This window comes from Fukomys damarensis, unplaced genomic scaffold (genome assembly GCF_012274545.1).
Source record: "Fukomys damarensis isolate Sample0158 unplaced genomic scaffold, DMR_v1.0_HiC HiC_scaffold_20, whole genome shotgun sequence".
NCBI classification, from domain to species: Eukaryota; Metazoa; Chordata; class Mammalia; order Rodentia; family Bathyergidae; genus Fukomys; species Fukomys damarensis.
The window spans coordinates 19,117,667-19,130,524 of NW_022900932.1; the positions used below are offsets into that span (position 1 = coordinate 19,117,667).

The 12,858-nt window shown below is 53.8% G+C and overlaps 1 protein-coding gene across 7 annotated transcripts in view; it reads right to left on the reverse strand.

Annotated features, from left to right (window-relative positions):
* Cdh23 (cadherin related 23) overlaps window positions 1-12,858 on the reverse strand; it is a 336,018-nt gene that overhangs the window by 116,833 nt on the left and 206,327 nt on the right. For all 7 annotated transcript variants that reach the window (XM_010606319.3, XM_010606337.3, XM_010606311.3 and 4 more), the window contains 4 exons: window positions 8,467-8,531; window positions 6,636-6,873; window positions 3,959-4,064; window positions 2,001-2,128 (listed from right to left, as the gene is read on the reverse strand). In XM_010606319.3, coding sequence (XP_010604621.1) covers window positions 2,001-2,128; window positions 3,959-4,064; window positions 6,636-6,873; window positions 8,467-8,531 — 537 coding nt within the window. The remainder of the gene's footprint in view (window positions 1-2,000; window positions 2,129-3,958; window positions 4,065-6,635; window positions 6,874-8,466; window positions 8,532-12,858) is intronic.

A 12,858-nucleotide genomic window follows, 5' to 3' on the forward strand; every position in this document is an offset into this window, starting at 1 on the left:
TTTCCAGGCATGGTGGCACATGCCTCTAATCCCAGCACTTGGGAGGCTGAGGCAGGAGGATTGACATGAGTTCAAGGCCAGTCTGGGTTATATAGTGAGTTCAAGGCCAGCCTGACTGCATAGCAAGACTTTGTCTTGGGGCGGGGGAGTATTCAAATCCCAGCTCTTATTTACTAGCAGCAAGGAAGACACTGGTAACCTTGGGCCAGCTATGGTCCCCTCCCTGAGCCTTGGTTTCCTCATCTGTAGATGGGGCTGAGACACCAAGCCTGGCACACTGGCAGGACTCAGCAGGCTTGAACTGCTTTTGGCTGCTTGTGCCTGCACAGCCCCAGCGTTTAACCTATCTCGCTAACCCTCTCCTCCTTTACCCTCTCCCAGTCTGCTTTTCCACAGCCCAGAGGGGTCCCTCTGCTCTGGCCTGCTCACTGCATAGCGACAAGTTCGGCCCTCCCCTCCTGTGGACCCAGTGTGTGTGATTGTCATCAGCTTCAGTGATGGCCGATGTGCCAGGTGCCAGGTGCTCAGCTGTCAAGGGAGGACGACATGACAATCTCACGTCACCCTTACAGCAATGTGTGAGGCAGGTACGACGATTACCCCATTTAGCAGATGAGGAAACTGAGGCTCACAAAGGTGGGAAGCTCAGGTCGCACAGCTAGGGGTAATGGAGCCAAGTTCAAAGCCACATGAAGGAGCCACACCCCTCTTCCCATTCAGTGTTTTGGGGTTGACAGCAGGCAATGACCCACCTGCGAGTCCGCCCAGGCCCCAGGTGCCCTGCTCACAGGCTGGAAGGGAGAGGTGGGTGTGCAGAGTAACAAGCGTGGCCAGGCTCAGGGGAGGTTTGGGATCAAGACTAGGCAACCAAGGTTAAGTTTGTGAGATGCGGCTGGGGTTAGGGTTGTGCAGGCAGGGAGTGTTTTAAGTTCACAACAGGCCAGTTCTGGGGCTCCTGTGGATGAGACATCCTCGTCTCCTCCCCTGACGTGAGCTGACAGAGCTCGCAGATACAATGACCCCAGAAGTAGGGCCCCGGCTCTCTTGGGGTTCCCTTTGTCGTCCTGGTCCTGAGAGACCTCTTCCTTCCTGCTCCCACTGCCTACCTGGGGGCTCCCCAGGTATGGCCATGACTGCTCCCCACTTCTAGCTCCCCACCTATTCAGCAAGGAACAAGGTCTCCTGCCCTGACCTAGGACCTTCCCATTTGGGGGGTGGCCCTGGGGCTTAGGCCTTGGGTGTCGAGGATAAGGCTTGTTAAAGACAGGTGTGGGGCTGTGCCAGGGGCTGTGGGAGAAGCCTATGGTAACAGGAAGGCCTCGCAGCAAGCCTGCTCCAGGGAGATTTTCCTGCACTGACGTGGAATCACACAGTGACCCTGAACCTGACAGTCTGATTCGGCACCCCGGAGCCCAGGACGGACTAACTCCCACTGACACACGCTCGCCCTCTCCTGCAGCTGGGGCACCTGTGCGTGCTGGGGTGCGCAGGGCCCATGGGCGAGCCCACCGGCTCCTGTCAGGCCACGCTCTGTGTCCCCGGCATCGCGAGGGTTGGCACAGGGAAAGAAGTGGCGAGGAGATGGATTCAGAGACTGACCACTTCCGGCAGGGAAAGCTCAGAGGTGTGCTGGATGTTCATGTCAGACAAGCTGTGCTCGGCTTCCAGCCCCTTTCCGTCTTCAGAGGAGTGGAAAGGGGGAGCCCAGGGGAAGAGGGGGCCACAGAGAGAGTTGGAGGAGGGAAGATGACCTTCTGTCACTCCCTTGAACATCACAGAGCTCAGCCATCAAAGTGGCCATCAGTGAAGGAGCCTGATGCCTTTCCTCCCAGCCTGTCCCCAGTTCTGGGGTCCCACACAGTTGAAGCAGGGACATCTGTCTCCCGAGATCACGCAGGCAGCTGCTCTGCAGCCATAGGGATGGCAGAGGTTGGCAAGGGACAGGCTTTGGGACAGTCTGAGCTGTGAGGACATGGTCCCCGTCACCCCTGAGTACTTACAAACACCTCAATGGTGACCGGGACAGTGCTGTTCAGAGGAGGGTTGCCAGCGTCCTTGGCCATGACCGTCAGGTAGATCAGCCCATTGGGTACCTGCTCGTAATCCAGGGGACGGCTCACACTGATCACTGGAATGACAAGAGCAGGGCCCAGACCTCAGGGTTCCCCTTGGACAGAGATGGTGTGGCCTAGGCCACATCTGTTGTTTTCCCCTCTAGCCTTTGAACATCTAGAGCCCTCCTGGTCTTCACTTAAGTTTGTTGACTGACTAACCTGCGCCATGTACTGTGCTGAGCCCACTGGGTCATCACTATTATGGTGATAAGGTAAGCCCCACTTTATGGATGAGCAACTAAGCTCAGAGAGGTTCAGTAACTTGCCCAAGGTCATGCAGCAACACAATAGACAGGAGCCTAGGTATGGCCACATCTAAAACAATGATACTAGAGTGAAATTTGCTGTGTATGAACACGGGGCACAACATGACTACTTTACTAATATAAAACAAACTGGGGGTTCTTTTAGCAGTAAAGAGGGTCAGGTGAGGGGATGCGCAGAGCCCTGGGACTTTCAAGTTTCTGAAAGAGGAATTTAGATTTTCTTTTTTAAAAGATCACTTCATTTGTTTTTGTTGTACCAGCGATAGAACTCAGGACCTGGTGCTTGCCAGGCAGGCACAGTGCCACTGAACTACATCCCCAGCCAGAATTTAGATTTTTATAGAGAAAACTCAGGCTGGGGTCTCCAGGGACAGGAAATTTTCCTTTTTTTGTTTCCTCCCCACCCGCCCCCTCTTTCAGGGAGCAATGCTGGGGATTGAACCCAGGGCCTTGAGCATGCTAGGCAAGTACTCTCCCACTGAGCTGTATGCCAGCCCCAGAGCTGCATTTCTGTGACGCATTTGTCTGACACAGCGTTGGGGTGGGAGGACAAGGTCAGCCTGGGGATCACATGACATGCTGGTTCTGCCTCGGGATCAGCTAGCCCATCCCTCCAGGGAGAGGGAAGCTTCCTGGGAAGGAGGCAGGAAGGAGCCTTTAAAGTTTGAAACAGGGAGACAGACCCTTTGCAAATGGGAAGGGGACCAAGAGCTGGAGGGAGCAGAAGTGGGGAGGGGGAAGGGGACGTGAGAATAATTCTGGTGTGTGGTGTACAGGTGCTGAGTTCCCATGAACAGAGTAATCACTGTGTACTGCCATCGGGAGCTCAGAAAGAAAAAACTGCATCAGAGGCTGTGAGCTGAACAGGCGAGGAGAGGCAGGGCAGATGGGCCAGGAGGAAGGGCCTTCCAAGGCAGAAGGAACAGACCCAGCAAAGACATGGAGGTGACCACTGTAAGGGGAAGGAGTGTCCAGGGATCAAGGAGGCTGGATCCCAGTGGGCAGGATGAGATTGCTGAGCTACCAGGCTGGGAGGAGGCCGCCCAAAGCCACGCCACACAGGGACTCGAGGCTAAGCGTGGCAATGTTGGGTGACCACAGGCAAGTCACTCTCTGTCTCAGGCCTTAGCTGCCTTGTCTGAAAAACAAGGCAGTCTCTTGTGGATCCTGGTGCTTGACGTTGCTGCTGCCACTCCCTATGCCAGGGTTCCAGGGAGTGAGCCTCAGAGTGGGCCGGGCAGGGCTGGTTCAGAGTACAAAACTGGGCCTGGGAAAGACCATGGCCCAGGTAGGCCGGTGGGGTGTGTGTAGGTAGGAAATAGGGATCAGCACAGATTCCGGCAATGCTGCCTTCAGGGCTGGCCATGGCTATCACCCAGAGAAAGGTCTGGCCGATGTGAGGCTCGTGGGACCTACAGAAGGGTGACTTCTGGCCACAGGCTGCTCCGGTGATGGGAGCTTGGGCAACAGCCTGAGCAGTGCAGGGGGTCTAGAGGCAGTGGGGGCCCTTTCCTGACCTCTGAGAGCACTGTGAGCACACAGAGCCCCAGCCCAGCCTTCCATTCTGGCCTCCTGTACCTCCATAGCCCTCGTACACACTGATGTCAAAGTAGCTGCCAAAGGCCGACGCGTTGACAATGCTATAGATGATCTGGTTGTTCGGTGGGGAGTCTTCATCTGTTGCCTAGAAGAGGGCAGACAGGGCTCATGAGTCCACGGAGAGCCCAGGAAGCCACCTCCCTTCAGCTCCTTCTTTGGGTGAGATCAGCTTGGGTCACGTGCTGGCCTAAGACTGGGGGAACCCTTTGTCCCTCAGTGGAGCCCACCCAGCAAATACCCGATTCCCCTCCACATGCTAGGTATGGTGGCAACCTGGGAAGTCAAGAGGGTGGGCGGGGACCCAGAAAGAGCAAGGAGGGGGCAGTGTTCTCAGGGGATGCTTGTCATGCCGGTGTCCCACACCTTTCTGCTCAGGCCACAGTTACCTCCCCAGACCCACAGACCAAGGTAGGGCGCACTGTGGCTGCCTGAGGGTTCATTTTTTTTTTTTTTCTTTTTGGTACCAGGGATCGAATTTAGGACCTTGTGCTTGTGAGGCAGGTGATGGCACCACTGAGCTAAATCCCCGGCCTCTTCCTGAGGGTTCATGTGCTGGTGGCTTAGTCTTGAGGTGGATGTGTTGGTAGAAGTGGTGGAGGGCCCATTATGGGGTGGGGCCTAGTGGAAGGTGGTTAGGTCTGCACTAATCCATCAGACTAGCTTATTATAGCTCTGGACAGACCCTGGTTAATTCCCTCCAGAGCAAGTTGCTCTAAGAGAGCAAGTCTAGCCCTGGATCTTTCAATTCCTGTCCTGCCATATGATGTCTCCCTCTAACACATGATCTTATCATGATGCCTATCTGCCATCTTGGGATGCAGCCAAGAAGCCTCACCACAGGCCTACCAATGAGGCTATCCCACCTGGGACTTTAAGCCTCTAAAACGATGAGCTAAACCAACCTTTTCTTTATAAATCTCTAGCCTTGGGTAATTTGTTATAGCAACAGAAGACAGACTGAGACCAGGTCCCTAGTGCTGTGCCCCTTCATACTGTGTGATTTTTTATTTAACTGTTGCCTGCCTCACTTAGATCATAGCCTCATGTGAGTAGGACCCTTAGGTTTCTTGACTGAAGCTGCATACCTAAAGTGCAGCACAGGGTTTGGTACATAGTGGGTATCTAATAAATGCATTTTATATGAAAACAAGGAGAGAAAAAGTCTTGGAGGCCATGGCTTTTTCTTCCCTGTCTGGCTAAATTAATTAGCTTCTTTCCAGATTGTCCCCAACATGAGCAAGTGTCCAAGGGTCCCCACAACTCCATGTACCTGGGGCTGAGCAGGAGGGAAAAGTAGGATCTACTGGGGACTATGGCCATGGGGAGTAAGCACACAGCCCTACCTTCTGTTGTCCTATGCCCACCCCTCCATCCTTGCTTTCATCTTCGCTTGCTTCAGAAGTAATTTCCAAGTAAGGACCCTGGGTCCTGTCCCTTTTGGCAGGCAGCATGGGGAAGGGACATATGGACATTAAGGACATTAAGCTCTTGTCAGAGCTGGTTGTGGTGTCTCATACCTATAATCCCAGCTACTCAGGAGGCTGAGGCAGGGAGATCACAAAGTTAAGCCCAGCCTAGGTAATTTAGTGACTTAGCAAGACCACATTCCAAAATAAAAAGTAAAATGGGAATGTGGCTCAGTGGTAGAGCACTTGCCTAGCACATACAAAGCCCTGGGTTCCATTCTCTAGCATTGGAAAAAAAAAAAGTCCTAGATCAGAAGTCCCTGGAATATGGCAGGGACTCCTTTGCAGGATGATACCTATAGCATAGAGCCTACATCCTAGGGATGGCTCTGCTGCTCTGCTGATTCACTGTGTCTTTGGAGCCTACCCATCCCTGCTGTACCCCAGGGGTCTCTGTGGCACTGTTATGGCTCCTATCTAGATGTCCACCCAAAGCTTCATGTACTCATAGGTGGAGCTTTTTGGAGCTGGCAGGATCTAGGGCATGGGATACTGGGATTAAGAATGTGTGGTACTAAATTAGTCCACTCTATGGAATTAGCATAGTTTTGGGTGTGGCTGAATGGATTTACTGAAGACAGGAACCCCACCCTGTGTGGGTGGCATCACCCAAAAGGTTTATGGCCTCATAGGCTAAAAGTGAAAGGCAGGCTTCCTGCTTCAGCTGCCTTGCTTGCTGCCTGCTGCCTTCTACCTACCTTGCCATGGACTGTTTCTCCTCTGTGATGCCCTCTGCCATGTCACTTTGGAACCAGCCAATTATGGACTGAAATCTCTACAAACTGTGAGCTGAAATAAACCCTTCCTCCTTTAACTTTGAGTGTCAGGTATTTTGTCCCAGCAACCAGAAGAGTAATTAAGACAGGCACTTCCCAGCTGCAGCGGTTCCTGGTTGTAGACAGGCACTAACAGGCTTCCCTGGGAGTGCTTGCATGAGAGGCAAGGGACATCCTTGAGCTAATGAGTGATCTATAACTCAGTCTGGTACAAACACTGTGACTGTGGCTCTGCTCAGTCACCATGACAGGAGATAATGTTTAGAGGAGGCCTAACAGACACCAAAAGTTTGACCCCCAAACCTTGGTGGGTGGGTGGTTAGCGCCCCTCTCTGTGGCTTCCTGAGCAGCCAGGAGGAATGCCTAGGGGTGAAGGCCAGACAGACGGCCACACGGGGCTCCCGGACCCCTTACCCGTAGCCGCACCAGCTGCGTGACAGAGGGCTCATTCTCTCGCAGGGCACCCACGTAGGCGTCCTTCTGGAAGGTGGGCACATTGTCGTTGACATCCAGCACATTGATGCGGACTCTGCCTGTGGTCTCCTCACCACCCCCATCCCGGGCAATGACTGTCAGGGTGAAGCGCTGGATGAGCTCAAAGTCCAGTTTGGCGATCAGCAGGATGAGTCCCGTGTCCTTGTCCAGCAAGAACCTGTGTCAAAAGGAAAGAGGCAGAAAGATGCCCAGGTTCAGAGCAGGCTTATGGATGAGCGTGTTTCACCAAGGAGGGAGCCCCGGTAGAATGGCCCACTTGCCCCGAGCAGGAGTCTCTGCCAACTGGAGATGTTCAGGTACTGGAGAACTGGAGGGACAGAAATTCTGCCTCCAGGACAGTTTTGTACCACAACGCTCTAGGATGGCAGCAGAGTATCCCACAAGGGGAGGGGTGGCTGCGCCTCTCTTGGGAGCCATGCTGGTCATCTGCCTGAGGACTGAGGCTCAGGGAGGAGGCTGGCAGCGTCCTTCAGGGGCAGCAAGGGCCAGCTAGAAGAGTCCTCCAAGTGCCACCTCTAAATGTCCCCTCAGAAGTTTCAACTGAGCTCAGTTCATGTGTGTGAGCTCTGCCCTGGTCCACAGCTGCCAGCCATCAAGTCTGGAAGGGCCCAGTTCTAAGGCACGGAAGCCCCAGGAAGAGATGAGAAATCCAGAATGACTGGGTCAAGCCCCTGCACCCAAGGGCCAGGGCTCCCTGTGCATTCAGCCACAGCTGGTCTCTTCCTCTCACACTGAGAACCTCATCACACAGTGGCAGAGGACACCAACAATGCACCCGGCAGTGTCCCAGGCTGTTCTTGATCACCTACACTGACAGGCCAGGGATCTGAGCTGACAGCCACTGTCCTGCTCATTCTGCCAGCCTCCAAATGCATCTGACTCTTCATTTTTAGAAGCAGACCTGCTGTCTAGTTCAGCCTGGCCTTGAACATGTTAAAAATGAGATGGCCTAGCTGGGCATGGTGGTGCCTACCCATCAGCAATCCTGGCACTCTGGGAGGCTGTGCCAGGAGAATCAGAAGAAAAAGAAAGAAAGAAAGTAAGAAGAAAGTGAGGGAGGAAGAGAGAGAGAGAGAGAGAGAGAGAGAGAGAGAGAGGGCCTCCCTTCGTTCAGATTAATCTAATACAAGGGGGAAGAGATGGCCCAGTGCTGTCACCACTGGGTATGACTGACAGGGCAAGGCTGGCACAGCTCAGGCAATGAGGCAAGTTGCCCACATAATTGTTGCTGCACATGGAGAGCCCCCTCCTGTTGGAGGCCCTGCTGGTATCAGTGAGGTCACATGCAGAGGCCTGGCCCTGTGACTCCGGGCAAATAGCTGTAAGGTGGAAATGGCAAGAGGGCCCAGCACTGAGTGCCTCTAGCCTTTGGCTGTGAGGGTTACACAAAAGGGTGCGTGTAAATCACTTGGCAAAGCGCCTGGCACACAGTCAGCCTCCTGCGTGTGAGCTGTTGCTGCTGATAGTGGTGAGCTGGTCACCCTAAATGGCTGGTGCTGCCAGGCCTCACAGACACACATTCTTCTCCATGCCTGAAGCCAAAGGCTGTATTTCAGGGTGAGAGAAACTCTGTCCAGAGTGTTTAGGGGACCTGGGGAACTCTGAGCTGCAATCAGGGCCAAACTGGCAACCGCGCCCATGGGTACTGACTCCCAGTCCAGTGCTCCAGCCAGTGAGCCTAGTGCCCTCCCTAAGGAGTTCGCCAGATGGATACTCTGGGTGGCAGAGGGGCTGGGAGTAGGGGTCTTACCTGTCAGGGTCGTCACTGAAGAAGTAGCTGACTTCCCCAAAGGTGCCCACGTCATTGTCTGTGGCCTGCAGTGGTGAGGACAGGAAGTCGTTACCGCCAGCCCAGCTGAGGCTGTGACCCTTGCCAGGAAAGGGCCACAGGAAACCTGTTTCTCCCACACGGCTCCTGTGGCCCAGCCAGACTCCCTAGAGCCATACTGCTCTCACTTTATCTAGGAAAGCAGAGCTCTAAGTGCCCAGTCCTTCCACGGTTCCTGGCCTCATGCCAGCCCCAGGGTGGGGCTTACCCTCTGCAGACACTCACGGGGTGCAGGGGAGACCCCGGGCCTGGGATCACAACCTGCAGATCTGCAAAGCACTGCAAAGGAAAGTGGGTGTGGTGTGGCTTCGGCCATCCGGTGGATCCTTCTGGTGATTCCCTCCACCAAAGCTTCCAAGTCAGATGTGCTGCTGGGGATTGGGGGTCTGGGGGGGATTTCTGGTTGTGCCCTTTGACCCTAGGAATAATCTAATGCATCACAGAGCAGGCCATCACCTGCCTGGCCACCTTCGCTTTGAGACGCAGGCTACCACCCATCTCTACCCTTCTTGGGCTCATTTGCCAGCTGGACCAAATGGTCCAGAACCCAGCTGCCTACCCTGTCCCCAGCCACAGGGACTTGCTAGGGGTGGCTCTTGACCACCATGGGTTCAGCAGAGTCTGCCTTGGATCCTTCTTATGATTGCTGGGGATAAGCCAAAACTGAGCATCCATCCATCAGCAGCAGGCAAGAGACTAAAGGAGGATGGGCTGGCCCTATGCTGGCGGCCACGGCAATAACCGTGACCGCTGGCAGCCTCGACCGTGTCAGACCTTTTATGTTTTCAAAGAACATCCATGTTTACTGTGACCTCATTTTATCCTTGCTGCCGTCCATGTGATGAGGAAGATAGGTCCTGCTGCCCACCTCATAGATCACTCAACTGAGGCCCCGGATTCTTTTTTTTTCCTTGCTTCTAGCATAGCATTTATTAGACTGCAGTATCACAGCTGGTCCACATGCCTTTTTAAATCTTCATTAAGTTTATCGGTACGTTTTAGGTATACAATTTTAGGTATCCACTCATCACTGGGATCTTGTACCTTTACATGCCTTATCTTGGCTCTTATTTTCCCCATTCCCCAGCCCTCCCTTCAGCCCCTCCACCCTTCCCAGTTTAAAAAGACATCATTTCCTTGTTTTTCCTTTTCACATATTTTTTCTTTTCCTTTTTTCCCTTTCCCCTACCTCTCCCACTCTCTATACTATTTTAGACCCTTTCTTCTTACTACGCAATATCAACTATATATTTTGATCCTTATTTGCACTTTTAGTTTTTCACACCAGAGAACCTATTCAGGATTTATACGTGTGTCTTATTAATTTCACTTAAGACTATGGCCTTAAGCCGGGCACTTAGCCCAGTGGTTCCAGAGCCTGCCTTGCAAGCTTAAGGTCCTGAGTTTGATCCCTGGTACCAAAAAGACAAAGAAAAAGAAAAGAAAGAAAGAGTATGGCCCCAATATGTATCCACTTAGCTATAAATTATCTCTAGTTTCTCGTACTTTATGACGAGTAGTATTCCATTTTATATATATATAAAAACATGCCGGGCATGGTGGCGCACGCCTGTAATCCCAGCACCCAGGAGGTTGAGGCAGGAGGATCTCTGCGAGTTCTAGACCAGCCTGGGCTACGTAGTGAGTTCCAGGTCAGTCTCAACTACATAGTGAGACCCTGTCTCAAAAAAACAGAACAAAAAAACCCTTCTTTATCCAATCTCCAGTCGATGGGCGAGTGACCCAGGATTCTTGCGTCCCAGGGGAACCCTGTCACCAGGTGGAGAGCAGGACAGAAGTAGAAGGGTGGCTGAGCCAGCCTGCCCGATCCCTGCCTGGAGCTCCCTTCTTCAGGCCACGTGGAGAGGCCGCTCCCAGTCTCCTTCTTCCCAAGATGAGCACAGTGCTAGTGGGGCTTGGCTTTTGTCGCTGGGACCATTGGCTTCTGTCCCAGCCCGGCACGGCTGCACAGCCCCATGCACGCACCCACCCATTCATTCATTCGTCTGTCCCTTCGTGGGCAGCCTGTAGTGGGTCCTGGCTCCTGGGTACCATTCGAGATGCCCTGGGGCTGGGCAAACAGCCACCCACTACCAGGTGCCAGAAGGAAAAGGCTTTGCATTGACTGTAGGCCCGTGTATATCTGTTTTATGCTCAAGGCTTCTTCATAAGATCATACGTGGATAAGGGCTCTGTGGCTAAAAATGCGCTTTAATACTTCTCCACTAAATATTTTCTGAGGTCCTTTTTAAAGCTCCTAGCTTCTATGAAATCTATTAAATTCTATGTTCCTTATAATAAACCTGAATTTTCATGAAAAACCTAATTCTCATTCAATCTACTCGGTTCAGGAAGGCGGATCCGTGAAGAATATATTTCTATCCCAAATGAATGAAATGAAAGAAATGTTTATACCCAAAGAGCCAAGATCTTAGTTAATCAGAAAATGTGGTTATTCATAAAGATGTCATTTCCAGGGGCTCTGGGCTGCTTCCCTTTATGTGACTGCCTCTTGTCCCCGATTTCCATTCACACAATTTAAGTTTCTGTGGACTCTGCACACTGTGCGGCTCACCATGCCTTCGGCCTCTCCGAGTTGCTGCCTCAAAACCAAGAGGAGAAGGTGCTTCAGAAAGGGAGCCGGGCCGTCCCAGGGAAAGGAGGCCAAAGCCCTCATTCACTCTCTTCCTGCCGGGGTGAAGGAGAAGGCCGGGCAGGGACCCACTGGCAAACTGGCACTGTGAATGTGGCATTACTGGGCTGCGAAAACTGCGACACGGCCCAGGGAAGAGCTGTACGCGATGCCACTGAGCCCCCTAGAGAGGGGCTCGTATGGGGTAGAGACCCCAGGTCCGGGCCAGGGTGAACAGCCAAAGGCAGGCCTTCCGGCCTCAGCCTCCTCCTCCATCAAACGAAAGGGGCAGGGAAGCTGGAGGACAGAGTTGGCACCTGCTGGGCTGCCGGCTGGCACAGACAGTGCCCAGCACAGAGGAGATGCTTCTCACATTCCTAAAGAGTGAATGAGCGAAATCGAGTAGGAAGAGGGTGGGGAGAAAAAAATGGAAAGGCAGAGAAGATTCAGAATAAAGGGAAAGGAGAGGAGCAAAAGGGGAAAGGGAAGGGGCCAGGCAGAGGAGAACCAGAGGCAACAGGGGACACCCCTGCTACTGGAGAAGGTCACGGGCGAGCCCTGGATGCGGCCACTCGTGCCTCGGTGTCATACAGAATTGCACGTGGGCTGTCAGGGCAGGAGGAACCCCTGAGGTCCCCTTGTCCAGTTCCCTTCACCCTGGGTCCCGAAGCAGCCGAGACTCAGGGAAATGGGGTGGTGAGCACCTGGGGGACAAGATGGGGAGCAGTTGCTGCCTCCACTCCTACCCTGGCCCAACTTCCCTTCCTGGATGGGGCTGGGCTCGGCAAAGGGTCTCACAGTGAGCCCCAGCGCTGGGGCTCACTGCCCTCTCAGGCCACCAGTGCTGACCAGGGAAGATGTGTGAGTCCTTCAGTGCCCCCAGATAATGACCTCATGAATTATGTGTGTCCAGTACAGAGGAGCCAGGGGCTTCCACTTCTCCAATGCACGAGGCAGAATAATAAATGGAGAGCCACCTCTGCGCTCCCAGGGTGGGTGGGCAGTAGCACTGGAGCGAGGGACCTCACAGCTCGGCCAGTGCCCAGCTGTAAGGAGCCCAGCGCCTCCTCCTGCACACACGTTCAGTCCCTGAAGGTCCAGCCCGGATCGCCTGCTCTTCCCCTGCCCTTCTCTGTCCTCCCAGGGGAGGCTAGGGTTCCACCTGCACTCTGTACTCTCAGGTGCCTGTGGGCTGGGCTCCCTGAGGGCGGCGCAGGGATCAGATGTGCTTAGAGCCTACTACACCTCCACGGGCACTTGAGGGATCTCCCCGTATCTGTCTTCCACAGCTGCAGCCGTGTCCACATCTGCACGTAGCCATGAATAACTCTGTGTAACGAGACCACATACCTACCCGGTAGGCACTCAGAACTCCTGCCCTGCTTGTTACAAATGAGGAAACAGCAGCTCAGTGGTGCTAAGTAACACGCCAAGGCCTTGTGGCAGGGAAGTGGCAGAGCTGGCCTTCAAGTCCCTGGGTTTAAAACTTTTGGTGCTTTGTGGCACACACAGCCCCCAAGCACTGTCCCGTGGCAGAGCCAATCCACAGGTGCTGGCCCACCTGCTGTTCTGCCTGCCTGGCCACCAGCTCTATCCTGGACCCACTGCTGGCTACCCATGTAAACCACCTCCTTCCATTACACGCTGTGGCTGCCAGCCCAAGACACACGAACTGACAGGCA